A 27653-nucleotide genomic window follows, 5' to 3' on the forward strand; every position below is an offset into this window, starting at 1 on the left:
TGTGTCCCTAAACTCAAATGATGCTGAATGAGTATATGGTGATTGTGATGTAGAGGCTGCTATTGCCTTTGAACGTGCAGGGCTTTCTATGTGTCCAGGGCCCTGTGTTGTGTTTAAAGGGTTGTTGGGGCATAAATACTAAATTAATCATGCTTTAGCTCAACTTGCTGGGGACTGAAATTTGCTTATGGAGGTCTATGATCACATCAAATATTAATAGCTTTTACACAGAATCGGCATTGTACCAACAAGACAACACCAAGCAGTGCGGAAGGGGTTAGTTATAATGTAGCAGGCAACAAAATTTATAGATTTAAATGTACAAGTGACTTTACCATTATAATATAATGGATCTTTTCATTTTGTAGGTATTGTTCAACACAATTACTTCTAATTAGCTTGATGCAGTGGCAGCCATAATATTCAAAGTATTATGAATAAAAACATTTCAGCTTGGAATTATAACATATCCATATGACCAAATTACTGATACCCAAGAGTCCTCATAATAATAAATACAATGACTCTACAGAATGTATTTTTGATAAATGAAAATTGGATTGAAAAGGTTTATTTTGGTCCTCTGGATTCATAGCACATCTTCAATACTCAAGGGAATGCAAATATTATCAAAACCAAGTCTAACTTTGAATGTCATTTTTCTCTTTGACACAAATCAGGTGGTTAGGTTGAGTCACAGATGTTATAAACTTGTTAGCTGCTATTTTTTAAGCTCACACTGAGATAGGAGCAGCGTTATCCAACTGGGATTCAAAGGGAGGTTATTATAATGCAATTCCTATGACACAATTACAGCTTTTTGGATAATATTTCACTCAAACCTAAAATATTAAAATCTTAGAAATGTATATATTATCAGATTCAAATAACTTGATTGTTTTGCTTTCCCTGCTGTCATTATTAAGTTCATTTACACCACAGTTGGTAAATGACTTACCAGAAGTGGGAATTTGCACACACCTATTCTGGACAGAGGAGGGGAGATGGAGGGGTGCGTTGTGGGGAAAAAAGCTTATGTGATAAACAGTTCATAGCCTACTACTCTACATGGCTAAAATCCGATTTCTCACAATTATCTCTGCGAGCCTGACAAGAGGGCCATGGGAGGCAGGGGAACCTTGAACCGCTGGGCACTGATTGGGTTATTTGTCTGCTTTTTTTCTGGAGTGAAAAATTGTGGTAGCTGTAATGGTTGAGAACACCTCCGCAGGAGTCTAGTAAAGTTAAAGAAGTCTTCCAAATATTATAGCATCAAGTTGCAACTAAATTAAAGAAGTCTTCCAAATATTATAGCATCAAGTTGCAACTTATTGGTTTGATGCGTTTGGTAAAATGTAAATTAAAACCTTTCATTGTATTTGGTACCTTGTATTACTCAGGCCTACAATGCAATCATTATTTAGGCCCGAGCCCATACAAGGCATAGGGCCTATTGCCTCCGCAACGATGAGTGCATGGGCGAAGCAACTTCGTGTGCCCCATCGCCCCCTGCCCTGACTCTGCTATCCTAGCAACCCATGCCGTAGGCATGGGATATGCATATTTGTTCTTGCAAGCATGTCAGCGTCAACATTGAGTCAATGGGCTTCACCGAAGTGCTCATGTCCCCAAACACACTCCTGGCATCAAGCCCTATCCAGGCCATATTTATTACTGCTAAAATGAATGGAAATCAATGGGAGGTCAATGGGAGACCCTGACGCGTCCGTCATTCGCCATTGTCCCCAGTCGAGTACTGTCAAAAAACGTGTAATATGTCATTGTAATGTCATCGGATATATTGTGGGAGACGTCCTGACATCAACTTTGCCGTACAGCCACGAAATTCAGTACACGCATTCATCAAGTGATGCCAAACAAAAAATATTATGGCCACGCCCCCTGACACACCGGAAGTTGAACATGCGAAGTCCGGTTTTGCTCAAATTCGTATCAGTTGTAAAACTTTTTGGCCTAAACCAACTCATCAATAATGCTCCCTACAGAATATCTAATATATTTGTATGGAGGATCAAAAATTTTGTTTTGCAAAATGTTATGAAAATTGACACAAAATTCCATTGGGTCATCCCAATCAATGAAGTCAGACCCATGTTGTTTTTTTACACCGTGTTGCCATGGCGATGCGCCAAACTGCCAGTGTTGTCCTAATAGGAGTGATCCCAAATTTTCCCATTCATCAGAAAAATATTACTTTCATGGAATAATGTGAAATTTGGCACAATGACTCTTCATGTCATCCTGATCAAAAAAGTCAACTGGACCCATGGCAACCCATTTTTCACTGGGTTGCCATGGCGGTGCGCCCATGTTATCCTAATGGAAAAAATTCAAAATTTTCCAACATTTCAAAATCTTATAACGGCTTACTAACTTCAAAAAAGAACGTGAATTTTGGCACAGTTATTCTTCAGGTCGTTCCCGTCCAAAATGTCCAGGGGCCAACTTTGTATTTTGCACTGTGTTGCCATGGCGATGCCTGGACCAAAATGTGTTTTTGCATTTTGTGCATCAGCGCTTCCAATGTCTTTTGACTTTGCTTGGTGACAAGTGCAGCCCAAAGCCGCAATAAAACAGAGGCAAGTGGCGCATCCGTGACACACACAGGGAGTTCCGGGTTGGCCGAGTGTGAAGCACGGCTCGTGAGGGCCGTTTGATGCCGCTTGCGGCTTTAATTTTGTTTGTTTTCTATATGCCTTTGAATGAACTCTATGGGCTTTTTAACACCTGTCAGTAAAAGCATATTGTCTGGAGCAGTAGATTATGCAGAGATAAATGTGTCTCTTTTTGTGTTTTATGGCAGTGATTAAGTCAGCATAGTTCCTGAAATTAACATAAAAAGTATTGTTTGTTTTAAAAAAATATAATTTAAGACATATGTAAAATCTAATCGACAGCTGTGATTGACCACTGTGGACCCTTTTTTAAGAGGGACTTCGGCATGTTATTGTTGTGATCACATCAGGTATTCCTCTATTGACCAACAAACTCACTGGTTATGGCAGATTCCCTTTTCACATTTTGAAGAAGTTAACTACTGAAGGATAAAAGGCTATCTTAAAATTATTTTGTGATATGTGTGAAATGCCATGTATACATTGTCTTTCTTAGTTTCACATTCATGAGCGTTGTATAAATTACGTGTCCATGTTCAAAGAAAAAAAATAGAATCAAGTTTAAATAAAATCCATTAGTATTTAAAATACCATCAGTCAAACAATCGATACATTGTGTACACTTCATGAAAATAGATGCATTTATTCCAAAAGCTTCAGATGTTGGCTCTGCATGGTTTTGAATGTCCTTTGAAGAAGGCCTGATTCAGCTGCTCTTACCACTGCAATGGAAAGAGAAAAAATATATTAGAATTTAGAGACAGCTATACATGTTACTTTAGTTTTTGATTTAAAAACCTTACCATATAGCTATGTAGTTTACCTTACCGATGTGTTCATGTGAGTGTATTCAGAAGTTTTTATAGAAGTTTGCCCTTTTAGGAAAGATGATTTTTTTGTTTTTCATTTTTTTGAAATGATCTTTGAATCGTTTTTTCACTGCCAACATTTTTTTTTTTTTTTTTTTTTTTTATTCAAGATGTTTTTTTTCCTTTAGATTTTTGGGCAGGATGTTATCAGACCATTTCAATTCTTTATTTTTTACAAGTCAAAATAAAGCCAAGAACTGAGAAGCCAAGCATTTTTTTGTTTACAAATTATTCAAACCAATACATAAAATATTTACACATCAGCATTGTAACCAACTGAACTAACACAGTCTGCAAAAGCTAGTCTTATTAAATTACAACACATTTTTTTGTATTACGAAACCATGTTAAATAATGTGTAAGTGATCAGCATTCACTAATCCAGACCAATGTTTGTGTTCTGTGTGGCAAAAAAACAATACAGAATTACTACCTACATTAAGAGCATTAAAAAAAAAAAAAAAAAATCACTATTGTTGCAACTGCAAAACATTAAAAGTAATCTAAACACGGTACATGGTTTCAATGCCAGTTAGCTGTTTGTTACAGAAAAACAAAAATTAGTTCAATAAAAAGTGACATTTCTGACATCAGGGTCATTAGTCTTGAAAGTGGATGGACACTGGTCTTCATCTTCTCCAGGAACGAGGCTCGTCATCCTCCTCATCGTCATCCTGCAGCAAGGCATCATCACTCAGTGATTCGTCCTGGTACTGGAGAGAATACAGTTATTAGTATTATGTTCAGTCTTAAAAAACAAAAACTAGATCTGTATGCCTGGATTTTGCTTGAGGGTTTTGGTTCAATAAATGCACATTAGAATGTTATAAATGTACAATGGCTCCCTCTTGTGGAAGACAGGTTTAATTAAGAACGTTTATATTTAAAATCATGGGCTTCTCTTTGGAAGTTAAGGAAAAGACATTTAAGACATTTAATTTTATTCCATGTTTTGTTGGCAGAGTGGACAATATTATTTTAAATAATTTCCTTCTACCATTTGCATGTTTGGGTGATATAACTATGCAATCTTATGAACATAGTGTGATAAATATTCATTGAGTGCTTTAGTGTATGCTGTTGTCCCTCGTTAACACTCTTCACTGTCTCAGTTTTTTAGTGCAATTTTACATGCTTCTTTTGTTTGTTTGTTTTTTACAGCGTATGAACGCGCATTGTGTTCTGCGTCTGGATGCGACTGTAGACCACTGTCGATCAATCTCCGTGCCGTGTCTCATGTACAGTACAGAATGCGTTCAGCTTGCCAAATTTACATAAATGTTCAATCAACACTACAGTGGAGCGACACCTGAACGCAGAGGCACGGTCAGAGGAACTGTGAAATACGCTCAAGTCACTATTCATTAATTAAACAAGAGTGACATGTGAGACAATGTTAATATCTGTCTGAGAAAAGTATATAAAGTGTGTGGTGAGGGGTTTTATGACCTTAAAACATAATAATAATTGTAAAAAAAAATAAAGCTAACTACTTTGTGGATTACGCCTATTGCAGGTTATTTTTAGAATGTAACCCCCACGATAAACAAGGGACCACTGTAATCCACAGAGTTACAGAAAAGGTTTAAAAATACCTCTTCTTCCTCTTGCTCAGCATCCTCTGCCTCCATATTACTGAGATTCACTGCAGGTTTGTGCCAGGCCAAGCGCAGAGTCTGGTTGTTCAGACTCACTCCGTGTCTAGCCGCCTAACAAAATAATTGTGTTAAGTATTCAAACCTATATTAGTTGTAAGGTTTATACGTCATAAGGGACTATAAAAACCCACCAGTTCAGCCTCAGCTCTCGTCTTGTAAGTGATGACGGCCGTCAAACTGTTCTCATCAATTTGACAATCTTCAATTTCCCCAAATTGCTTAAGAATTTGAAAAGAACATCTTTACTAAAATACTTTGCCTTTTCAAAAACAATTTAGCAATAAACACTGAGATACACAAACTCAAATTCTACAAACTCGTTGTAAGCGTTTCCTTCAGGGTTCACCACAGTAAATTTCTAATTTCATTAATTTACATATGGCTTAGTTTTTTTTAGCACTAGTTGTTCTTCCTGGTGCACTTAGGCTGATTTTAGGCTAAAATTAGATGTGAATTTTCTTTGTTCACCTATATCCATTAGAGGGCACTATATCCCTGTAACACATTTGAAATGGACTTACAGCAAAGTGTGGCAGGAGGTTTACATTGTCTGCATCGCTGAAGCCTGAAATCTCCAACGCTCTTGGCCTGTGGTCCACCACAACATGTGCAGGGACCCCTCTTCCTCGGCCCCTGCCTCTGCCTCCTCTTCCTCTTGCCCGGAGCACCGCACGACCGCGAGGGTGCAGCCCACGGCCCCGTGCTGGAGATAAGATACCCCTTTTGGCAGCCTTTAAGGAAAAAATACATACAATTGGAGAGACTCCAAGAAAATAGCTTTTGACAGAACAATCAAAATAATATTGTTTGCATAAGTATGGCAAATAATCATAGTGCAGTACATTATTGGGAAAGTTGAAAAATGTAATAATAAACTTTGCCATTCCTACTTAATGTAATTAAGTTTTGATGATTAAATTTTGCCCTGAAATGTGTTAAATCCATAGTTGCCTCATTTCAAAAACACCAGGACTAGGATCATGTTTTACCTATGCAATTCATTATTTGATAGTGATCTTAAAATAGGAGTCTCCTTTCTGGAAATTATGATCTATACCTCGATTTGCAGCTGTTTGTACTTAATCTTCAGCAGTGCAGTATCTTCTCCAGACTGGGTCTTCTTATACAAGTCCAACTCCGCATCCAACAGCTCCTTTTGTGCCTTTTTACATAAAACATTCCTTTTGACATTTAAAAAAGACAATGACTTAAAGTCGCTAATTTACTAGTGATTGGGTAATAGTTAGTAGACCATAATTGTGATTAATGAATATAGTTGTAAGCAGTTAAACCAATTCCAACTCAATCTATACTCCTAAAAAACATTTAGAAGTTTTGAGTTTATTCTAAAAGACAGAATGACAGCATGAATGAAAGGGAACTAGTGATTTCCCTGGTTTTGGACACTGTGCCAGTCATAATGAATAAACATACAACTGCTAGGGTTCAGGTGACATCACAGCATTCTAGACGCCAATATTAATACAGATGGGGGCAGATAAAAGAAATATTGGTAAAATGCAAAATCAGGTTGCAATACAGTGAGTTCTTGGGTTTAGTTAATAATTGAAAATACCAGGTTCAACATTTGTGCATTTACCTTTTGGATATTGTATGGCAAATGACAACATAATCAATAGGAAAAAAAGCTGGCTCAACATCACATTTAACAGTCATTCTGAAGGTTTACCTGTGCCTTGGTCTTAGCTGTCCGAATGTGGGTGCTGGATGAGATCCCTTTAATCTCCTCTTGCAGTTTTGTGATACTTTTGGTCAAGGTGCTCAGCGTCTCCATAATCTTTGCCTTATCCTCAGCTTTCATAGTTTTATTCTTCTCCAGTTTAGAAATGAGGAGCTGTGAGAGGAGAGAGCCTGAACTGTTAACAAAAGATATGCCAACAATAATACAAAAATGAAGAAATACATTATCTAAACATTAGGGGGAAAATAAATCAATTATGTGAGAGGACTCGTGGAAATTTTGCAATGCTTCTTCTCTGAGCCTCTGTCAGTATAAATCTACCAACTTCATGAATTAAACACCATACATAGTATTACAAAAACAGAAATGCAAGTGGTTAATAAAAGGAAAAAATATCTTCGTTACCTTCTGAGTTTCAATGTGTTTCTCTAGAATCTCCTGTTTCTTCTTCCTGACATCCTGTTGTAGCTTTAGTGCATCCTGTTGGTAAAATAATCATAAGTTAGATACTTGGGTTTAGGATAATTAATTTTGAGAAGAGATCTGTACTGCACCCGTTTTTTCTTTAGGACTTCCTCTGTGGTTTTCTGAACAGCTTTCAATGCACCAGGATTGTACACCGTTTTTGTAAGACCCATAGAAGTGGAGAAGACCTGAAAAAATGATATTAAGTTGTCTTCTATATTTGTGGTTTTCATATTCTAGAATGTGATGTCATAATCCCAGAAAGGATTATTGTACTTTGCCAAGGAATATCCAAAATGTAAATTCACAAATGTTGAACCTGATCATTTCTATTAGTGACTGGACCAAGCATATTTCAACCATATTAATTTTGGCTACCCCACATATGTATTCAAGCAGACCTATTACCGTATTTTCCAGACTATAAGTCGCACTGCATTTCATAGTTTGGCTGGGGGTGTGACTTATACTCAGATGCAATTTATATGTGAAATTATTAAAATATATGATTTCACATCTTTGTTATTGTCACACTGACAACCGCACGAGGGCTCTAGAGGCTTGTGTACCAGTATCTACTACTCCTGTACATTTGAAAATGTTTTAATTAACATTACGGTAATTTAAAAGACATCTGAAAAAGGCTGAACAAAAATGCCCCCTAAAAAGAAAATCGTATTCGGCTGAGTCTGATAACAGCCATGTGGAAGCAGCGTTTCATGTACCTCCAGAGTGGATTGGAGTTGTTCAGAAGCGACACTGAGGATGAAGAATTTAATTGATTTAGTGATTTGGAGTGACAGCGAGAGTAAACTTGTTTTTTATGCTTTAGTTATCTGATTAACTTAATATCTTATGATAACATACCGGACATGTTCAGTTTGCCGTCTATGCATCATGTAGCTGAATAAATACCAATGTGTTACGTTAGCGTGCTGTACTGCTATTCAGCCTGTTGTTCTCAATTTTATTATAACTTGCTTTTAAAGATAAAATGTCAGTTCTTGGTCTCGAATTTTATAAAATAAATTTCCACAAAAAATGCAACTTATAGTCGAGTGCGATTTTTTTTTCCCCCCTCATTATTATACATTTTTTGGCTGGTGCGACTTATCCGGTCCGGAAAATACAGTATGTGAAATTAATTTTTTTGAGCTTTTAGCCATGTTTTAGTAGTTTCCTCTCACCATTTAATCGCCCGAAGTTGTATTTAGAATGCTTTGTGCATGTTTGAGCTATCTTGAATTGCTTATTTTCAAGATGCCATACTGACAATCAATCCCTATTTTCACTGCCACATGCCCACTGCTCTGTACTTCGTTCTTCAGTTTTATTTTCTTCAGTCAATGATACGCACAGGATTCGGCAGCATTGTGTAGGCATTTTGGTACAAATGGAGAAAAAAAAAATCCACTGCTCGGTAGCGTGATCTGCAGATATCCATCGGAGGCGCCATCTCCGTGTTGTGATGACATTTACAGCGACGTCAGCTCCCATTGGGCACCACAGTTTTGTAACGCGGAAGTCAGCGGAGTTGTTACTTTTATCAATATTTTTTAGGTGAATAATGATATTTAAAATGTGCAAAGTGTAACAATTATCCACCAGTGTCAGGTTATAGCTATATAGCAGACAAAAGTGCAATAGGTCTTCTTTAAATGTGATTGGCCTATAGAATGTTGTGATGTCATGTCAAACCAAGCAATAGTAAAGCAGTAGACATTTTTATTAATGTTAAGGGAGAGAAAAAGATGACAATGGACACACCTTTTCAACAGGAGCAGCTGGTCTGGCAGAGAAACCTAAACGTTCTTTCACTGATGGCTTTGATATATTCTGCGTAATAAAGACAACACAATATTACACACAGATGTTACATAGATTGATAAACAGTTAAGCCCCGCCAACAGCAGCACACACCTGGGAGTCCACACTTGAGTCTTGCGTTGGCTCAGAGCTCGAGGTGACCAAGGGTCCCAGGCGGTCTTTGACAGATTGCTTCAGAGATGTGGATGGGGGCTGCATCAAAACATACTTTAATGAATGCTATAGGAATGACTTGAGGGTTTTAGGATACAGAGAGTCTAGAGGTGGGCAATATGTCTAAAAGGCACAAAACAAAAACAAGAACTTTGTAACCTAACTTTTCCAGTCCATTCACCTCGAATATTGATCATCTCATTCTCATTTGCTTCACTGTAGGTATTTTTATTGTATCTTTTATTTTATCTTTATTTATACAGGGGGACCCAATGAGAGCACTTGGGCTCTCTTTTTCATGGGTGCCCTGTTTAAAATACAACACAAACCGAAAAAAACAATCAAAACAAATAAGTCTATATAAAATATCAATAACAAGTGCAGGTGTGTGTATACAAGTTTGTTATCAGATTGTTAAATTGCAATTGTGTCACCAACGTGTCCAGTTTTGCTTTTCCTTGGAGCATATTCCATTTTTCTGAAGCAAAACAGCTAAAAGCCCTCTTTCCCATCTCAGTTCTGGTGTGGCTCGTCCTTAGCCTTATGCAGTCATGTGATCTGGTGTTAAATGTTCCGGTATCAATAATTAACAAGCAGGTGATATTCTGGCAGTTTTTGAAGTAATCCCTTATAGATAAACTTAATGCAGTGCTGTTCTCTTCTAACAGACAGTGATGGCCAACCCACTTTTTCATAGAGCGTACAGTGATGAGTTACAACTCCATCACCTGTAATAAAATGAAGGGCAGAGTGAAATAGTGAATCCAATGGTTTCAAAGCAGAGGCTGAACTCTGCATATACACCACATCCCCATAATCCAAAACGGATAGGAAGGTGGCTTGCACCATTTCTTTTCTGAAGCTCATTGGGATACAATATTTGTTTCTGTAATAAAATGATAATTTAGATTTTAAACTGTTACATAATTCTGAGATATGCTTTTTAAAGGATAAGTTTTCATCAAGCCAAAATCCAAGATATTTATAAGTGTCGACTCTTTCAATGAATGTACCATTTAGCGTGTAAAGATTTGTAGCTGGCATGTTACTGAAATGTTTTTTAGAAAAAATTTGAATTCTAAAAAGTATTTGAACACCCTGTGATTTTGCAAGTTCTCCCACTTAGAAATCATGGAGGGGTCTGAAATTTTATTCTTAGATGCATGTCCACTGTGAGAGACATAATCTAAAAAAAATCTGTATATCACATTGTATGATTCTTTAAATAATTTATTTGTATGTTACTGCTGCAAATAAGTATTTGAACACCTGACAAAATCAATGTTAATATTTGATAAAGTAGCCTTTGTTTGCAATTACAGAGGTCAAACTGTAGTTTTTCACCAGGTTTGCACACACTGCAGGAGGGATTTTGGCCCACTCCTCCACACAGATCTTCTCTAGATCAGTCAGGTTTCTGGGCTGTCACTGAGAAACACAAAGTTTGCGCTCCCTCCAAAGATTTTCTATTGGGTTTAGGTCTGGAGACTGGCTAGGCCACTCCAGAACCTTGATATGCTTCTTACGGAGCCACTCCTTGGTTATCCCGACTGTGTGCTTCGGGTCACTGTCATGTTGGAAGACCCAGCCACGACCCATCTTCAATGCTCTAACTGAGGGAAGGAGGTTGTTCCCCAAAATCTCGCAATACATGGCCCCAGTCATCCTCTCCTTAATACAGTGCGCAGTCATCCTGTCCCATGTGCAGAAAAACACCCCCAAGGCATGATGTTTCCACCCCCATGCTTCACAGTAGAGATGGTGTTCTTTGGATGGTACTCATCATTCTTCTTCCTCCAAACACGGCGAGTGGAATTAAGACCAAAACGTTCTAAACGTTCCCATGACCCCTCTGGATCATCTAAATGGTCATTGGCAAACTTAAGACGGGCCTGGACATGTGCTGGTTTAAACAGGGGAACCTTCCGTGCCATGCATGATTTTAAACTATGACGTCTTAGTGTATTACTAACAGTAACCTTGGAAACGGTGGTCCCAGCTCTTTTCAGGTCATTGACCAGCTCCTCCCATGTAGTTCTGGGTTGAGTCCTCACCTTTCTTTGGATCATTGAGAGCTCACGAGTTGAGATCTTGCATGGAGCCCCAGTCCGAGGGAGATTGACAGTCATGTTTAGCTTCTTCCATTTTCTAATAATTGCTCCAACAGTGGAACTTTTTTAACCAAGCTGCTTGGCAATTGCCCCGTAGCCCTTTCCAGTCTGTGGAGGTCTACAATTTTGTCTCTTGTGCATTTTGACAGTTCTTTGGTCTTGGCCATGTTAGTAGTTGGAGTCTTACTGATTGTATGGGGTGGACAGGTGTCTTTATGCAGCTAATAACCTCAAACAGGTGCTTCTAATTTAGTATAATAAGTGGAGGTGGACTTTTTAAAGGTGGACTGACAGATCTTTGAGGGTCAGAATTCTAGCTGATAGACAGGTGTTCAAATACTTATTTGTAGCAGTAACATACAAATAAATTATTATAATTTTTTTTTAAATCATACAATATGATTTCCAGTTTTTTTTTTAGATTATGTCTCTCACAGTGGACATGCACCTAAGATGAAAACTTCAGACCCCTCCATGATTTCTAAGTGGGAGAACTTGCAAAATCACAGGGTGTTCAAATACTTATTTGCCTCACTGTATATACTATCTTTGATCAATATTGTGTGCAAGACAAAACTTTTTCACTTTGTTTTTAAATAAGTTCATGTCATGTGTATTTGTGTAAAAAGTCATATAAAACATTGAGCTCATACCGTGCCGGTTTGTTGCTGCTGTTGTGGTTGCAACTGGCCCAGTGCATCTCCTCCGTCTTCTCGATACCAATGCACTCGGATGAAGCGGTTGTTGAGCACAGCCTCTGGGCTCTGCATGGCCCTCTTCGCCTCCTCTGGAGCAGCAAACTGGATAAGAGCCGCCTCTGGGTCATTCTGGAAGGCCACCTGTCAGGAGAAGCATACACTTTAGAGAAAAAGACATTAGCTTAAAAGGTCCTATATTACACAAAATTTACTCCTTGAGCTTTAAGCCACGTTATAATGCTGTTACCTCCTTATAGCCAGAGTTGTGTTTTGTTTCATTCACACGTTTGTGTAACCCTTTATTATTAATGCATTTACATCTCCAAAGCTCAAAATGCCTTGTCATAACTAGACAACTGCTTCCGTTTACCTTTAGTTCAGTATTGACTGGGAATTCCAGGGCTGAAACCATCCAAATGAGTCTAGTGAAGGTGTATAGAGTTTAAAAACACAGTGGAGCACTGCCTGTATGACATCACAAGGGGGAACAGTTTGAGAAGAATGTGAAGAGTTTGTGAGTTAAACATGTGAATGAAACAAAACAACTCCAGGATGAGAAAGCAACATAGATCAGAAAATAGCATAATTATTGGCCCTTTAAAGTAGTAGACACTTAGTTGTCAGTGTTAGATTGCCAAGTGTGTGTATAATCCAGTACAAAAAGGTAAATAAAATTTGCTCTTTTACTAAGAAAACAGATCATCTATCACTTCATCTTCTCCACAAGCTGGCATTAATTATAAAAACTCTCCAACATGATATACTTCAGGGGAAAAAAACATTTCAAGTTTCCAATAAGAGCAAGTTACCTGTAGGTTGACAATGGTTCCAAACTTGCTGAAATGTTCATTAAGTTCGCTGATGTTATTGAGCTCGGATGGAATTTGCCGAACCAGCAGTCTGGTGTTGAGTGGGTTAAATGGGCCCCTCTTGTGGTAACCGTGGTGATTAGCTTTGTTGGGCCTACATAAATTAAAAAGAGACATAACAAATGTTTAGGAAGTTAACCAGACTTACTGTGCATGTGGTCTTGTGTAACTTACTTTTCAAACCATGGTTTCCTGGACAAAATGCCTCCATCATGAGAGCCAGTTGTCCTTTTTCTTGAGTCAGACTCCATCACAATCCTCATGCTGTTATTTGGAATCTTTTCTGAATATAAATAAGACAATATATCTGTTAATATATTTTACATATAGAATAAGTACATTTACAACACAAAAGAAGGTCTCAGTACCTCTTGGCAGCTGGTCCACATCCCCCATTGTAAGGCCTATCAGATTGGGTCTTTGAGTGTTGCGATGGCGGTACACTGGCCTGGATGAATTAGTAATGCTAGGAGCTTCAGGGTTGTATACGTCTGTGTCAAATACTTCTGGGCAAATAAACAAAACATAGTTAAACAAAAACACCTTTAACAGTCAAAAGTAGTAATTAATCGCCAATACAGACTTACAACTGACAAACCAATTAAACAACTGATAGACAGAAAGTATCATATATTGGTAAGACAGTGTATCAAGAATGATTCAGGCCTAGCAATTAATTAATACCCCTAACCATCTTAATCCCTTTAATTAAGTAGATGCTAAGCCTGAATCATGCTTATTAAAACCATATGTTCATTACAAGTCTGTATAATCCATGCTTTTGTGTAGATGATACTATAAAGAGCTGTATTTTATGTTTAAATGCCACTCAACGTGTAAAAATTAAGTAGTAAAGGTTTGTCTGAGCTGTAGATAACTCCAAATAATTCATAATACAACTTGTAAAATATAGTCTTCACCAGGATTGAATAGAGGTGGTGGGCCTGGTGGAAGTGAGGGGCGCATTCCAGAGGTGACGATGGTGGGCACAGAGCTGGTGATTGAGTTGGGAGGGGCATCCATTCCTGAGGGTTGCAGTGGAGGAAGAGGTGGAGGAGGACCTGAGCCAAACAATAATATATCACCATAAGAAAAATCAATGACATGGACAACACCACAGTTCTCAACTACAATGTCTCCTTTTTTCAGATACATAGTCACATGATTGATAAAATGATGGAATAAGAGCTGGATCAGTTTATACTTCACTGGACTCCCCTTTGAACATTAATTTCATTAATTTGTACTAAATATAAACTTAAAGTAATGAAATTAAATACACAATATGACCTTTGTCATCTTTAAATGGGGAGGTCTCAATCCTAGTCAAGGGCAGTGAACAAGGTGGGGTAATTTGTAAAAATCATATTTTACTTTATTAGAACACAATCAACAGTCAAAGTTGTAGTGTAAATAGTAAATTAAAGTGAAAAAAAATTGAACTTTCCAAAAGGTGTAAAGACAACTGCATGATTCCATGTAATTAAAAGTTAAAATCTTATTTCAGACATTCCCCCTGAAGATAGATACGTTTTATACCATTGTGCAGAAGATTACAGCCAAAGGAACAACATTACTATGGAAAACAGCAAGAGGAGGCCCTTCTCTAGACCAAATAAGAATCAATTTTGTGGAGATGCAAGCCCGCTCAGAGTAAGGACACACGTTTTATTTTAGTCTATTTTTTGTCAAAAAGTGACATACCATGGTTTTAATAAGTAGTTTGTCTGTCCAAGGGATAGCATTTTACATAATATATTTTAATATTGTTGACGTAAGCCCTACCTGCCACTGGTGGAAGACTGGGTGGCAGCGTGCCTGGCGGGGGCACAGGGGGCCGCAGGTTGACAGGTGGGGGGTTCAGAAGTGAAGGAGGGGGCAGTCCTGGAGGAGGAGGATCCACACCCGGGATAGGTGGAGGTTGGAAAGGCAGAATATTTGGCAAATTCACATCTTCTACCACGACAGGGTCACTTCCATGGTCAAACGGACACATGTCTCCTCGCATGCAAAAGCCCTTTTCTACAAAGCAAAGAAACCAATAAAAATTAAGATCACCCCAACATATATAATATAAAGCAAATGGAGTACTATTAATCGTAAAACACACTGCACACACGGTCAAATTCTGAAGAACATGTTTTTTGTTTCCATTTAGTTTTGGGGTTTTGGGGCTGTGAGGAGACTACTGTTATGACACTAAGCTAAACAAAAATGAAATTAATTTAATACCTCTTTATGAATATGAAGTAATTTTCAATATGCTGTGTAGGGAAGTAAAGGGCTATTCTAAAACATTTTTCTATATGTCACTAAAACAATAAAAGAATACAAATGGACATCATCTAGCTGGAGCAGGAGCTGTGTTCGCATTGCTGACAGTAAGTCGGTGCAAGTTGGACTCCGCCATGGGTTCCCTTTGTCAATGGTTCTGTTGATTGTATTTATGGACAGAATTTCTAGGTTCAGCCAGGGGCCGGAGGAGGTCCGGCTTGGGAACCACAGGATCTCATCTGTGCTGTACACAGATGATGTTGTCCTGATGACTTTGTCGAGCCAGGACCCACAGCAGGCATTGGGGCGGTTTGCAGCAGAGTGTCAAACAGCTGGTATGAGCTTCTCCAAATCTGAGGCCATGGTTCTCAACTGGAAAAAGGTGGCTTGCCCCCTCCGGGTCGGTGGTGAGTCCTTGCCTCAAGTGGAGGAGTTCAAGTATCTCGGGGTCTTGTTCACGAGTGAGGGATGAATGGAGAGTGAGATTGACAAGGGGATTGGTGCAGCATCCGCAGTGATGCGGTTGCTGTACTGGACTGTTTTGGTGAAGAAGGAGCTGAGCCGAAAGGCAAAACTCACGATTTACTAGTCAATCTACATTCCTACCCTCACCTATGGTCATGAGCTTTCGGCAATGACCAAAAGAACAAGATTGCAGATACAAGCGGCCAAAATTAGTTTCCTCTGCAGGGTGGCTGGGCACTCCCTTAGAGATAGGGTGAGGAGCTCAGTCACACGGGAGAAGGAGCCACTGCTCCTCCACGTTAACAGGAGCCAGCTGAGGTGGCTCAGGCATCTGTTCAGGATGCCTCTTGGACGCCTCCCTAGGGAGGCATGTCTCACTAGGAGGAGGCCCCAGGGAAGACCCACAACACACTGGAGGGACTGTCTCTCAGCTGGCCTGGGAACGCCTTGGGGTCCCACCAGAGGAGCTGAAGGACATATCTAGGGTGGAGGAAGTCTGGGAGTCTCTGCTTAGACTGCTGCCCCCATGGCCGGATAAGTGGAAGAAAATGGATGGAATAAATAATACAGATAAAAAAATAATAAATAAAGAATGGCAAGGAAGCAGAAATATATACTTTTAAAAATAAGATGTTGCCTTTTGTCATAATTGCCCATTGTTAACAAGGAGATAACACAAATATTCCTTTAATAGTTCATAAATGTACCATCGTAGTCACGGCATCTCTTCCTCTGCGGTGGAGGTGGGCCGCGGTTGAAAGGCCCGCGCTCCACAGGGTGCTCAGTTCGAAACTCAGACCAGCTCTCTGTGGTGTTGTTGCTATGGTGATGAGTTGGGGCGATGACCGTTATGGTGCTGTTCAGCGATGGGACGGGGAACTGGGATGTAGATGCAGACGACACGACGACAGTAGGTGCAAAAACATCAGCACCTTCAGGTCGACTCTTTCCCGAATCCCTCTCTGTGACAGAACAGTCATAGCCAAATGAGAAGTTGGTCAATGACTCTTAAATACATAACCTTTTACAGTCTATGAAAAACAACAAGTGGACATTTTTATTCACTAAGTAGGTGGTTCTCCACATATTTTTTTTTTACCAAACTAGAACAAAACTAATAGACTACTTGTTAGGCCTACAAGATTTATCACAATCTAAGGGAAAATTAAATGTGAATAGTTGCAAGCACGTTTTATGTATAAAACTGCTAACCTCTACAAAAAAGTTCTGAAGTGTATGTTATTCTTGCATTAATTTAGCAGTACATATTTTTACGCAAATGTTGTTCCTGGACAAGTTTTAATGTACGCTGTGGAACTAAATTTCAAATATATATAATATATTATCCAGCTCTACTACTAGTATTTCATTTACTTTATCAAACTTGTCATGCAGTTACCTCTACTCCTGCTCCGAGATCGACTCCGGCTGTGCGTCCTACTCCGTGTGCGGTCCCGGTCCCTTTCACGATCCCTCTCTCTGTCTCTGTCACGGTCTCGGACACGGTCTTTGCTCCAGCTCCGGCTGCGACTGCGGCTGTAGCTACGGCTGCGTCCTCTGCGGCGGTTATAGCGGTCACGATACGAGTCTCTTCTGGGAGGTAGGCGGTCGTAGTCCCTCTTTCTGCTCCGGTCGTCCCTTCTTCGGTCATCTCTCCTAACATTACATCATATTTTCAGTACATAGGAGACACATGTAGGGAATCTGAATACAAAACAGCAGGTAGGAATGAGAAATCTTTTTTAAAATGTATAAAATATACTTTAAGAACTGAATGTTTATATTTATTTTCAAAGTTAAACAAATTAAATTGTGTTTATTTACTACCTAGAAATATTATCACTTCTCATTTGAGTATGTCTTCTTTTATGAGCATGTCAGGCAGTTCAGATTGGAGGATTTAAGGCACAGTTGCTCATTAAGCCAACCTGTGTGCATTAATTAGCTTTTTGCTGGATGCTGAGTACATACTACATATCTGTTTGTGACTCGGTATTTTCAGGAAAAACTATTACCTAAAAGGAGTTATCCAGATCTAATGTACCAGTTGATACAAAATATCTTGCAATATATCCTGTTAGTTGCAAACTCTAGTTTGACTTCCACCAATCATCTCCTGCTGCTTCCAGAATTCCCATTTCTCCAACTTGAGCAAACGACTTCATTCAGTGTTTGCAACCTTCACTTGGAAAGTCGTATTTACAATTTATCTGACATCAAATGAAAGCAGCATTAAACCCTGTAACACACCTGCTGTCTCGGCTGTAACGGGAGCTGGACTGAGAAGGACTATGATTCACACGCCGTGAATTTTTTTTGTCTCGTTCTTCTTCTTGTATTAACTGAAAACAAAAATAAATGTGTAATAAATACTTTAGTTTAAAAAAAAAAATATATATATATATATATATATATATATATATATATATATATATATATATATATATATATATATATATATATATATATATATATATATATATATATATATATATAACTTACCTCCTCCTTTTTAGGCTCATCTTTCTCAGATTTTGTGACAGGTGCTGGCTGCTCTGATTGGGGTAGGTAACTTTTGCAGCTTATAGCTTCAAATAGTTTATCCACAAATTGCTGGGTCTCTACAAAACAATTCATTAATCACGTTATGCTGTAGTTCTCCTGCTAATATCAACCACAGTCATGTGATGAAGCAGACATTTACAAATGAAATACCTTTCTGAAGAAACACGTCTAGCTGGTCGATGCAGAGAGCTTTCAGTTCTTTTTCCGTTTTATCCTTTTTCACCAAAGCCACGACATACTTGGCGAGAGCAGAGGGGTCCGCGTCACAGCTGAAGAGTAACCAAATCTTAAGCACACAGCACAGTCCAATTTTATACAACAAATATCCGACGTCTATTACTGAAAACATGCATTATATACAAATAGGAAGCTTTACCCGTAATGAAATAAACATAATGGCTGTTTATCCTTGTAATGAATTACATAACCCGGTGAAACACCACACTGCTTCGTTGCCAAAAGCATAGCTGATATACTTACATGGGCTCAAGGGTTTCAGACAGCCACGATTTTAGCGCTTCAAGATTTTCAATAATCATTTTAGATCCAACCGGAGTTCCCGTGTACTAACGTCGGGTCTGACGCGGTCAGACGTAACTTTATTTATCTGCGTTGATGAAAATACCACATGAATTGCTGGAACAAATCTGGTGGTAAAAGCCGTGATAGCTTAACCGCGCTTGGCTAGCGTTATGTGAAGTTAGCATACGTCTTTCATAGACCTTACTTATGTCGTGCGGTTCTTCAAATATCGAAGTGCAGCTTGTGTGAAACATTCACGAGGCTGTCTAACGGACACTTCCTGATCCGGACATTTAGAAGGACGTATTCTAACTCAACACACAAAATTAGGGGCTATCCACGCTTTATTTTCCCCTATGGTTCTCGCATCAGCTAAATGTGTCATGGCGACTATTTACTTCCGTCTGTTGTCCCGTCAACAAAGTATCGCGAGAACATAATGCCGCTCTAAAGTATTCCAACAAACTGAAAGCAATTGCAATCTCCTTTGGTAAGAACTGTGTGTCAAGTGATAAACAAGTGATATATCAGTTTATCATCTCACCCAGCTGTAGGGTGAAGACCTGTCCCTCTTTTAGATGTCCTGCAGAGTCATTTGAGTCTTTGTCCCTCGTCCCATTTATTTAGAGAATGTCCCCTTGACGCCGGGTGAATTGTATGAAAGTGAGATTTACATATACAACATAATTTGTGTGGCTTTCAGGATAGCGAAATTGGCATCTATTGATATTCCAATATGTCCGTGTGCATTATAGAAAAAAAAATCTTACTGCAATATCTATGAGCTTAAATTTCCAAAGTCTTGCCCTCAATGTCCTACCGCATTCAATTTATGTGGGACAGTGTACATTAATAAACATAATAATGTAATTGAATTCCTTTTCCTCAATTTAAGGTGGTGTATGGGTGCCTGCCTCACTATGATGAAAAGCATATGCTTTCGAACTCCAGACATTTTTTAATTGGTTGATCGCTTTTATTGTTTTATGGTTTTGCTGGAGCGAAGTGTATGATAGCCAACATAATACTGTACTAATACAGCAGACCTATTTACATTTTCCTTCATTGTCATAAACTCATAATCCAAGTACTTTCTCCTCTCTCCGACAGTCCTTTCACACATACATTATACATCATGATGTGGCTTTCCTCGATTTAGATTGGTGATTCTCAAACTCTGGTGGTGCACAAGCTTTTATTTATTTATTTTTTTAACTTTTATATTCTTGGTTTTTTTTTTCACACTTTTGAGTTAGGCCTTGTTTTGAATAAAGAAGCCAGGTTTTAGGCGTTAGATCAGTTTTAGGCCGAGTTTAACCCATTTGTATTTCTGTTTTAGAGGGCTGAGTATTGAATATGGTGGTCATACTTTGAAAGTTATAGATTTTATTGGACACCATATGATGTGAATAGTTTGAGAAACACTGATTCTGGTAAATTTGTGAAGCAAATCCACATTTTGTATTTGTTATTTCTACAGATAAACTATAAATTATCTTATCTGTGTATCTATTACTTTCAAGTTACTTTATATCCTTCAAACATCTTAAGATGCAACTTAATACAACTTTTTAGGGATATGAAAAAGCTCATAAATATACATACATTACATTCATTTAATACATTTGCTGATACCCTCTGAGAGTCTGTTTACACCAATGGAGGAAATTCTCTAGAAAATATGTATGAGCGGTGTATGAAGTTTTGTTGGTTTTTTTTTGCTTTTTCTGGCTGTTTTTTTTTTTAAAGAAAAAGGTTAAAAAAAAAAAAATAATTATAGATTGACTAGGATGTGCCCATTCCTTATTTCAGTTATAACTAATGGTAGTTGCAAAGAAAGAATAAAATTGCCTTCATCTAATAGTACAAATATACATACAAAAGAAGCTACACTTTTCAGTCCAGCTTATAAGAAAGTAAGGGAGGTTAAAATAATTTACTGCTGAGAAAACTCTTCAGTCAGCACTGAAATATCTAAAAAACAATTCTATCAAAATATATCAACACAACTAACAGCAAATGTATACAAAGGTGTCCATCTAATATTCCCTCTCAACAAACTTTAGGTTTATGGGGGCACCCGGGCAGAGCAAGCCATGGGTTTTGGCTTTGACATCATCAGTCTTCGGTGACATCTCAATGCGAAACTTCTGAATAATCTGCAAAAAAAAAAAGTTGGATTTGTCAGAATTTCCATTGGTTTGCCTGCTACAAAACATTCAACTTTACATTATTAATTTATCACATTACCAAATTATCAAATTACAAATTCACCCAGTTCATTAGTTACTTATACAATCACATAATTAAGGAAATGTGATGTTTTGTGCCACTACAAAAAACATCATTTAGCATCCTATGTGTCTTGTGGTCTCTTCTGAAGTCACTGAAATACTTTTACTATATATAGCTTTGCTTATATTGTATTGTCATATATAAATTCTTACCCTTGTGAGACCTAGGTACATTTCCAACTCTGCGATTCTCCTGCCAATGCAGCTTCTGATGCCATAGCCAAAAGGAATGGAGCCAAAATTGTCGACATGGTCCGTTGTGTCTTTTCTTACCCAGCGAACTGGTCTGAAGTCTGTAGCATCCACAAAGCTTTCCTCATCCAGAGATGTTGAGTAATGACAGAGGGCCAACTGTGTCTAATAAAAGCCAAATGCAGAAAAAGTGCAGCCCTCAATGAAAACAGCTGTGGCAGGGGACAATGCAATAAAGATGTATGAGTCATGAAAGATCACATTACAAATTACAACGTATTGCTTTGGCCGTTGCTAAGCTTCTTTTTATCTTGAGACCATACAAACTGCAACGAACTATCATTTTCATAATTTTTACCCCTTTAGGGATGAAGTATCCGCCCACCACCAGGTCTTCTTGAGTAATGCGACCATTGCCTGGGAGAACTGGGAAAAGCCTGCACCCAAGGAGACCAATCAAACAAGCATTAAAAGTGTTCTATTGCATTTACAGTTTAAAGCTGAAAACTGTAGAAAATATGCATATTTATGTAGCTTGTACCTGAGTGTCTCTTTGACCAGACCACGGATGAGTGGCAGTTGAGAGACATCATCAGCTGAAGCCACTGTGTTGGGTCCTAATGTTTTCTCCACTTCTGCATGGATCTGTTGCTGTACATGTGGATAACGTGCTAATAAATAAGTGGCCCAAGACAGGGTGAAAGACGTCTGGAAAAATAAAGGACAAAATTGTATTAAATGAACTGTTAATTATCCAATCACCTGCCTGCCATATATTTAAGAAAAAAAAAACAAGGCCATGTAAACCTGCTGTTTAATTCAATTTAATTTTCTAATTCCATTGTCATTGGTGTAATTCTCAAAAATTCCAAATCTAAATTATTTTTTCCAATACATCCTTGTGAATTGTTGCTGTAGTTTTGATTTAACCTTAACCTAAGGTAAATCTGGACCACTGCACCATGGAAATCAAGTTTCCTCCATGTAACCATTGTAACACCAAACTGAACTCTCCTGAACATCAGTGTCTCAGTAAATTTAAGATAAAAAATAGAAGGGCTCTTGAAGTGCTGTGACTAAAATGTGGTCATCTTCATCACCTTCATCACCTCTGGTTCCCCACTGATTCTGTCACCACTCATTCCACATTTAACAACTTGATCCTAATCAACCCCAGCTGCTGGCAACACCTCAGACAAAGCACTTCAGGAATCACAGGACAAATCAAATCGTGCTTAAAAAAATGTCTTTCTCTCCTCCCCCCACATCGCCCCTCAGCAGTAACAGAGGAGCTGATGTATGTCTGAAAGCGCTCTCGGCTCTTTTATGAGAATCGCCTCTGAAAGCTAAGCCCAGTGCTGCCCACTAGCCTTGTGTTGGCTGGTTGGTGCTATAACTCTCGCACAGGCTAATACGTCTTGACAGCTCTAGTGTGTGCCGAGTAAAGGCAAATGCAGCAAGGGGTCAGGTACTGGCTCGGCACAGTCCACCCCCCGCCAGGGCATGGCCGTTGTAACAAGTTCAACAAAAACATACGCACCCCTTTATCCCATGGCCCTGTGCTCTGCACAAAACACTCTATACCCCCAATTCTTATTAATCTGACAGAACCCAAAACAAATTAGAAGCTAGCTGCGCACATGCCCGCTGAGATGCAAATGCGCACACAAGAGCAGTATTGGGAAATACTTTAAGTTCAAATTAGACTGACAAAATTTGTTGAATTCAAGACAAATAAAAATAATATACATTTAGGGCAATAAAATAAAAAGTTTGCACAGATCACCAATATCACCTGTCATTCATGCCCTGCACAAAGATTAAAGATGCAAAAATAGATTACATATTAATTGCAAAATATAAAATGGTAATAATTTATGTTAATTAAAATTAAAGATAAAATATTGAGACAGCTCCCTCATCGACCCAGCCATGGATAAAGTTGAAGAAAATGGATGGATGGGGACAGAGGGAAAAAAAACATGCTAGCTAGTCTTAAAGCCCCCCCCGAGCAGATCTTAACAGACAAAGGCAAACGATGAGAAACTAAATCTGAGTGAGAACAATCTTAACAGTGGGATACTGATTCACTGTGCTGACCTGACGCTGGCACAGCTACATAGGTCTGAAAGTGGCGCCAGAAACCCAAGCCCTGAAACTGAAGCCCAGACCAACATACACGTGCGACTCACAGCTTGCCAAACCAACACAGTAGCTTCCCTCACCTCTCGCCCAGATCACCTGACACTACTGTATCACATCGAGTAGTTACATAATCAAAAGAACAAAGAGCTTCTAATATTCAACAAGATTCTTAACCACATCAATAAAGAGACATTGATAGATTATAAAAAATGCCAATGCAGTTAACAAAGGAGTGAAACTGGTATGTAACCTGGGGTTAGACAAGGTGCCAACTTGAAACTAACCTTTATTCCACCCAAAACTAAAAAAAAAAGAAACATTAAGCATTAACAAAGATCAAATTGTTCTAAACATTTACTATTCAAGACAGATAATAGAAAGAGCTGGACTATATTGAGGAAGTGTGACTTACATTTTTAAACACAGAGCAAAATGGAAAGCAACTGCAGCCTACCCCCCTTGAACTGTTACATCTACAAAAAAACCATTGTATACTTAATCTTTATTGAAACAGAAACACTGTCAAAACATCTCAGAAATCAAAAGCACTTAACTGGATTATTTTTCCCTGTGTTAATTCATTTGGCTAGTTAGATTTTACACATAGTCCTCGACTTTTCAAAGAAAGATGTTTTTAGTTTTTTGTAAAATCAATTATTTCAGTCAAATGTTTTGGCTCTAGTTATAAAGGTAAGACAATACAGCTATCGTAATAATTCGTAATCATGACAAGTTAATTTTAAAAGAAAAAAAAGACTAGTCACAATCTAGTTGCTACTGCCAGCTCAAACCTGAAGTTTTTTCCAGCCTCACACGTCTATTTAAGTACACAAACCGTGTCAACTCCAGCTAGTAGCATCTCTGTCACATTGGCGTAGATCTCCTCCATGGTCATCTCCTTTGTGACAAGCAAATGTGTGAGCATCCCTCCTTTAACTTCCTCTCCGCGCTCCAGCTGGGCTTTGATTTGGGAAAGCCTCTTACTGACATGAATGTGGCCTAGGATTTCCAAAGAAAAACAAGAAAATGTGGGAAAGGGTAGTGTGAAGGGAAAGAAAAAAAGTTATGTAACAGAAACCCCATACAAGCACCCTTATTCAGAAGAAGGAGATTTAGATGCAAATTAAGATTTCTTTCCTGGAAGGACACACCATTTGTTTAACCAAATGAGGCAAATAACTCCTCAGACCCACCAAATAGACATTCATTACAGAGGTATCAAAAAAAGGGAAAAAATAATCCAATACCAAGCTTAAAACAAAAATTGACATAGTAAAACTTGATTTAAAAGATATTTTTCTTAAGAATTTCAGAATGACATACTGAATTTGAAAAGGCCATCCCAGGAGTGACAGAATTCCTCCCACGGTTTTGGAATGATTGGTCTGAGCCATTTGGGAATCGCCCCAGCATACATTGTTGTCTTGAAAGTGCTGAACATGAGGTGTAGTGCACTTATGTAATCTTGTGTTTCTTTTGGAATCTCATTTTGCAGACAGCCAAGTCGACACTCGTACAAAATAACTGCCACACCTGTAATGAGACAAAGACTGGAAATTTACTTTATAGCTCAAGAAAAATATTCTAATGATGCAGATAAAAATGCTTTAGTGAAATTTTGGCCATTTAGAATCCAAGAGTCTGAATGTTGATTTGAAAAGGTTTAGTTCTATTTATGAGGCCAGAGACTTATAATTGGCACTTAAGTTAACTTTCCGTTGTTATGCTTGGTGTGATCATTTTGACCATCACTGATCCAAGCCATAACTTACTGATGTTCTTTACTGACTACTGCATTACTTAACAGCCCAAATCCTGTCCCTAATAATGATAATGTGTGTAAGCTCATTACAAACCTTCCATGGCGTATTTAAAGAACAGATCATTCACATTTAAGACAGTGGTTCCATCAGGCTGCTGAGAGCACAGAATGTCAAGTCTCTTAATCAAATCATCCACAACACTGTTCACATCATCAGAAAAAACTGCTACATCCCGTGGTCGCATTATGAGTTGCCTAAGGACACTGCGCATCTTCAGCCAGTCCTCCCCCTCACTGGAAAACAGTAGGGAATAATAATATCAATGTAATTCCATAGTAATGCTTAGTCTGGATTTACACAGTGCAAAAGTTTGTTTGTGTATAGACTTATTATTGCCATTGTTTCCCCTTGCCTTTAATTTTATCATATGAAGCATTTTTGCAATGCCAGTTTGCTTGATTGTAATTATTATAATTAGCACAAGGAAAATAAAAGCTAACAAATTTGCTTTTCAAGGGACCAATAGTTGACTGTAAAGGAGTAATGATCACATCCTTCAACACTCAATGTTGTGGACAGAGTACAAGCAGTCTGCTTTGGGTTACTCCTGTGTAATTTTGAGGACAAAGGTTAAAGTGGACTCACGCCGAGATCAGTCCAGTTGAGTGGCCTCTCATGACTCTGTACTCCTTCCAGGACTCCATGTTGGCCCTCTGTGGAGCCACGCCCTCTGCCCTCAGAACCTGGGCAACCAGTTCACGGTCCGCAATTGAGACCACCAGCTGTGGCCCAAAGCGAGACTTGAAGATTTTCCCATACTTCTTCTGGTGCTCCAACTATGGAGAAGAAATGCAATGTTTATGCATATTCTATTGGTTTATTTCAGTTATTGAATGGCCCTTTTAATGGTTTGAAAATTTAAATATATTGATCTGTACCTTGTAGAGTAGTAGACCTACAATTATTTAAAGTTTGTTTCAAGTAATTCAATCAGTACACAAAAATAAACATTCCTTTGATTATATATATATATATATATATATATATATATATATATATATATATATATATATATATATATATATATATATATATATATATATATATATATATATATATATATATATATATATATATATATATATATATATATATATATATATATATATATATATATATATATATATATATATATATATATATATGGTTAACATCTGTCTCTTGATGGGCAAGCGCTCGACTTTCCCGGTGCGCTATTACGCACAGACGGACATTTTACGCATTCACTTTTGAGTCTGAATCTTTGTAACAATTACCTGGATTTCGTGTATTCTGGCAAAACCATCCCTCCAGAAGAACTCGATTAGGTTAGACAAAGTGCTGGGGCCAGGCATCTCCTTCAGACTCTTCAGGGTAGTCTTTTCCACGTTGCTGCCGCGGGCTGTGTTCGGTGAAAGGAGCCTCTCGGGCATGTCCGCCTGTCCAGCTGCGGAGATCCCCAGAGCCTCGCTCGTCGCGGACTTGTGTAAAGCGCGTAAATTGACCAACAGCTGCCGTGCGCCGTGAAGATTCCTCCAACATTCTGTCGTTAAAGGCTTGAGGCTAACCATTGTGTATCTGTGTGCGCGTTTAGTCTAGTTTACATTTGCTTATTAGAAGATGCACGTGCAGAGTGATCCCCTCCTGTGTTGTAACGTAATGTTGGATTTCCATTGACTGCGGTTCTCTTTTAAACCCATGGCTTGTACAATCATTCGCAGGGGAACGGGATTGGACGACCACTTCCAAAATGGGAGGGTTAAGTCTCTTTTCGGTAGTGGGCGTTCCTTCCCCAAAAACTACAGGCTCCACAGGTTGGGCTCTACTGGTAGCGATATCAACGTGCTAACATGCGGTTACATCACCAATTATTCCCATGTTCATTTCCTAAACTTAAAACCATAAACAGGACAAGTTAAGTTAAAATGAAGAACTACAACTGTAGTTATTTGGCAAACAATATTACAGAAGTGCAGACAATGTAGCTGGATTTTCATGCATCCGGGAACCGACTTTCTATTTTGTCTTGTTTTTTTTTCTTGTCTTTGTATTTTGTAAACAAAATAGGTCATATTATTTAAACCGTATTTTAAATGTGATAGTTTCGATATTGTACATAAATCTTAAAACTATGTTCATGTATTAGTTGCATAATGTCCTTACTTGACCCCTCCATGCTGTCTGCTTTTATATTCTTCTAATCCAATCCGATCAAAACAATTTTTAAAGAGCAATTCTGAAACAACAGCGTGTTTTACACATATTCACAAATTCAGAACATTTAAAGCATGGGACAAGAATGCAAGGAAACAGTAACAATGAAAAAACATCAATATGCCAACCATTCAAAGTGAGTTAAATGCCAAAGGAAAAAAAAAATGTTCTAAGAATTTTAAAAATAGGAAG

General features: G+C 38.3%; 2 protein-coding genes across 3 annotated transcripts; both read right to left on the bottom strand.

The window, feature by feature from the left end:
• Positions 1–3549: 3549 nt before the first annotated feature.
• Positions 3550–19228, bottom strand: rbm26 (RNA binding motif protein 26). 2 transcript variants are annotated; one of them, XM_033983633.2, is made up of 22 exons: positions 18773–19228; positions 18443–18561; positions 18230–18348; positions 17978–18069; positions 17127–17383; positions 16435–16689; positions 14774–15010; positions 13909–14049; positions 13357–13491; positions 13163–13271; positions 12929–13082; positions 12075–12260; positions 9251–9349; positions 9098–9166; positions 7420–7518; positions 7271–7345; positions 6854–7018; positions 6221–6325; positions 5685–5894; positions 5295–5381; positions 5101–5214; positions 3550–4218 (listed from the first exon to the last, which is right to left on the bottom strand). In XM_033983633.2, exons 1-22 carry the CDS (start codon positions 18829–18831, stop codon positions 4135–4137), a joined length of 2970 nt encoding a protein of 989 aa, XP_033839524.1. In that variant the 5' UTR covers positions 18832–19228; the 3' UTR covers positions 3550–4134. The 2 variants fall into 2 exon arrangements, with proteins under 2 accessions (XP_033839524.1, XP_055076995.1); XM_055221020.1 differs by having other exon boundaries at positions 13357–13494.
• Positions 19229–19774: 546 nt separating this feature from the next.
• Positions 19775–27036, bottom strand: LOC117386299 (cytochrome P450 27C1). Its single transcript, XM_033983644.2, has 9 exons — positions 26525–27036; positions 25854–26044; positions 25302–25501; positions 24769–24978; positions 24281–24444; positions 21842–22008; positions 21659–21737; positions 21262–21465; positions 19775–20973 (listed from the first exon to the last, which is right to left on the bottom strand). The coding sequence occupies exons 1-9, from the start codon at positions 26816–26818 to the stop codon at positions 20854–20856; spliced, it is 1629 nt and encodes a 542-aa protein (XP_033839535.1). The 5' UTR covers positions 26819–27036; the 3' UTR covers positions 19775–20853.
• Between the last annotated feature and the right edge of the window lie 617 nt (positions 27037–27653).

This window comes from Periophthalmus magnuspinnatus, chromosome 3, assembly GCF_009829125.3.
Source record: "Periophthalmus magnuspinnatus isolate fPerMag1 chromosome 3, fPerMag1.2.pri, whole genome shotgun sequence".
Taxonomy (NCBI): Eukaryota; Metazoa; Chordata; class Actinopteri; order Gobiiformes; family Gobiidae; genus Periophthalmus; species Periophthalmus magnuspinnatus.

Coding starts and splice junctions, on each gene's coding strand:
- LOC117386299 (XM_033983644.2), bottom strand. CDS start 26,818: ATGGTTAGCCTCAAGCCTTTAACGACAGAATGTTGGAGGAATCTTCAC. Junction 21,738..21,841: donor CTGGTCAAAGAGACACTCAG/GTACAAGCTACA, acceptor CCTTGGGTGCAG/GCTTTTCCCAGTTCTCCCAG. Junction 20,974..21,261: donor TGTACCTAGGTCTCACAAGG/GTAAGAATTTAT, acceptor TTTTTTTTGCAG/ATTATTCAGAAGTTTCGCAT.
- rbm26 (XM_055221020.1), bottom strand. CDS start 18,831: ATGATTATTGAAAATCTTGAAGCGCTAAAATCGTGGCTGTCTGAAACC. Junction 14,050..14,773: donor CAGTCTTCCACCAGTGGCAG/GTAGGGCTTACG, acceptor TGTTTGGCTCAG/GTCCTCCTCCACCTCTTCCT. Junction 13,083..13,162: donor AGGAAACCATGGTTTGAAAA/GTAAGTTACACA, acceptor TAATTTATGTAG/GCCCAACAAAGCTAATCACC.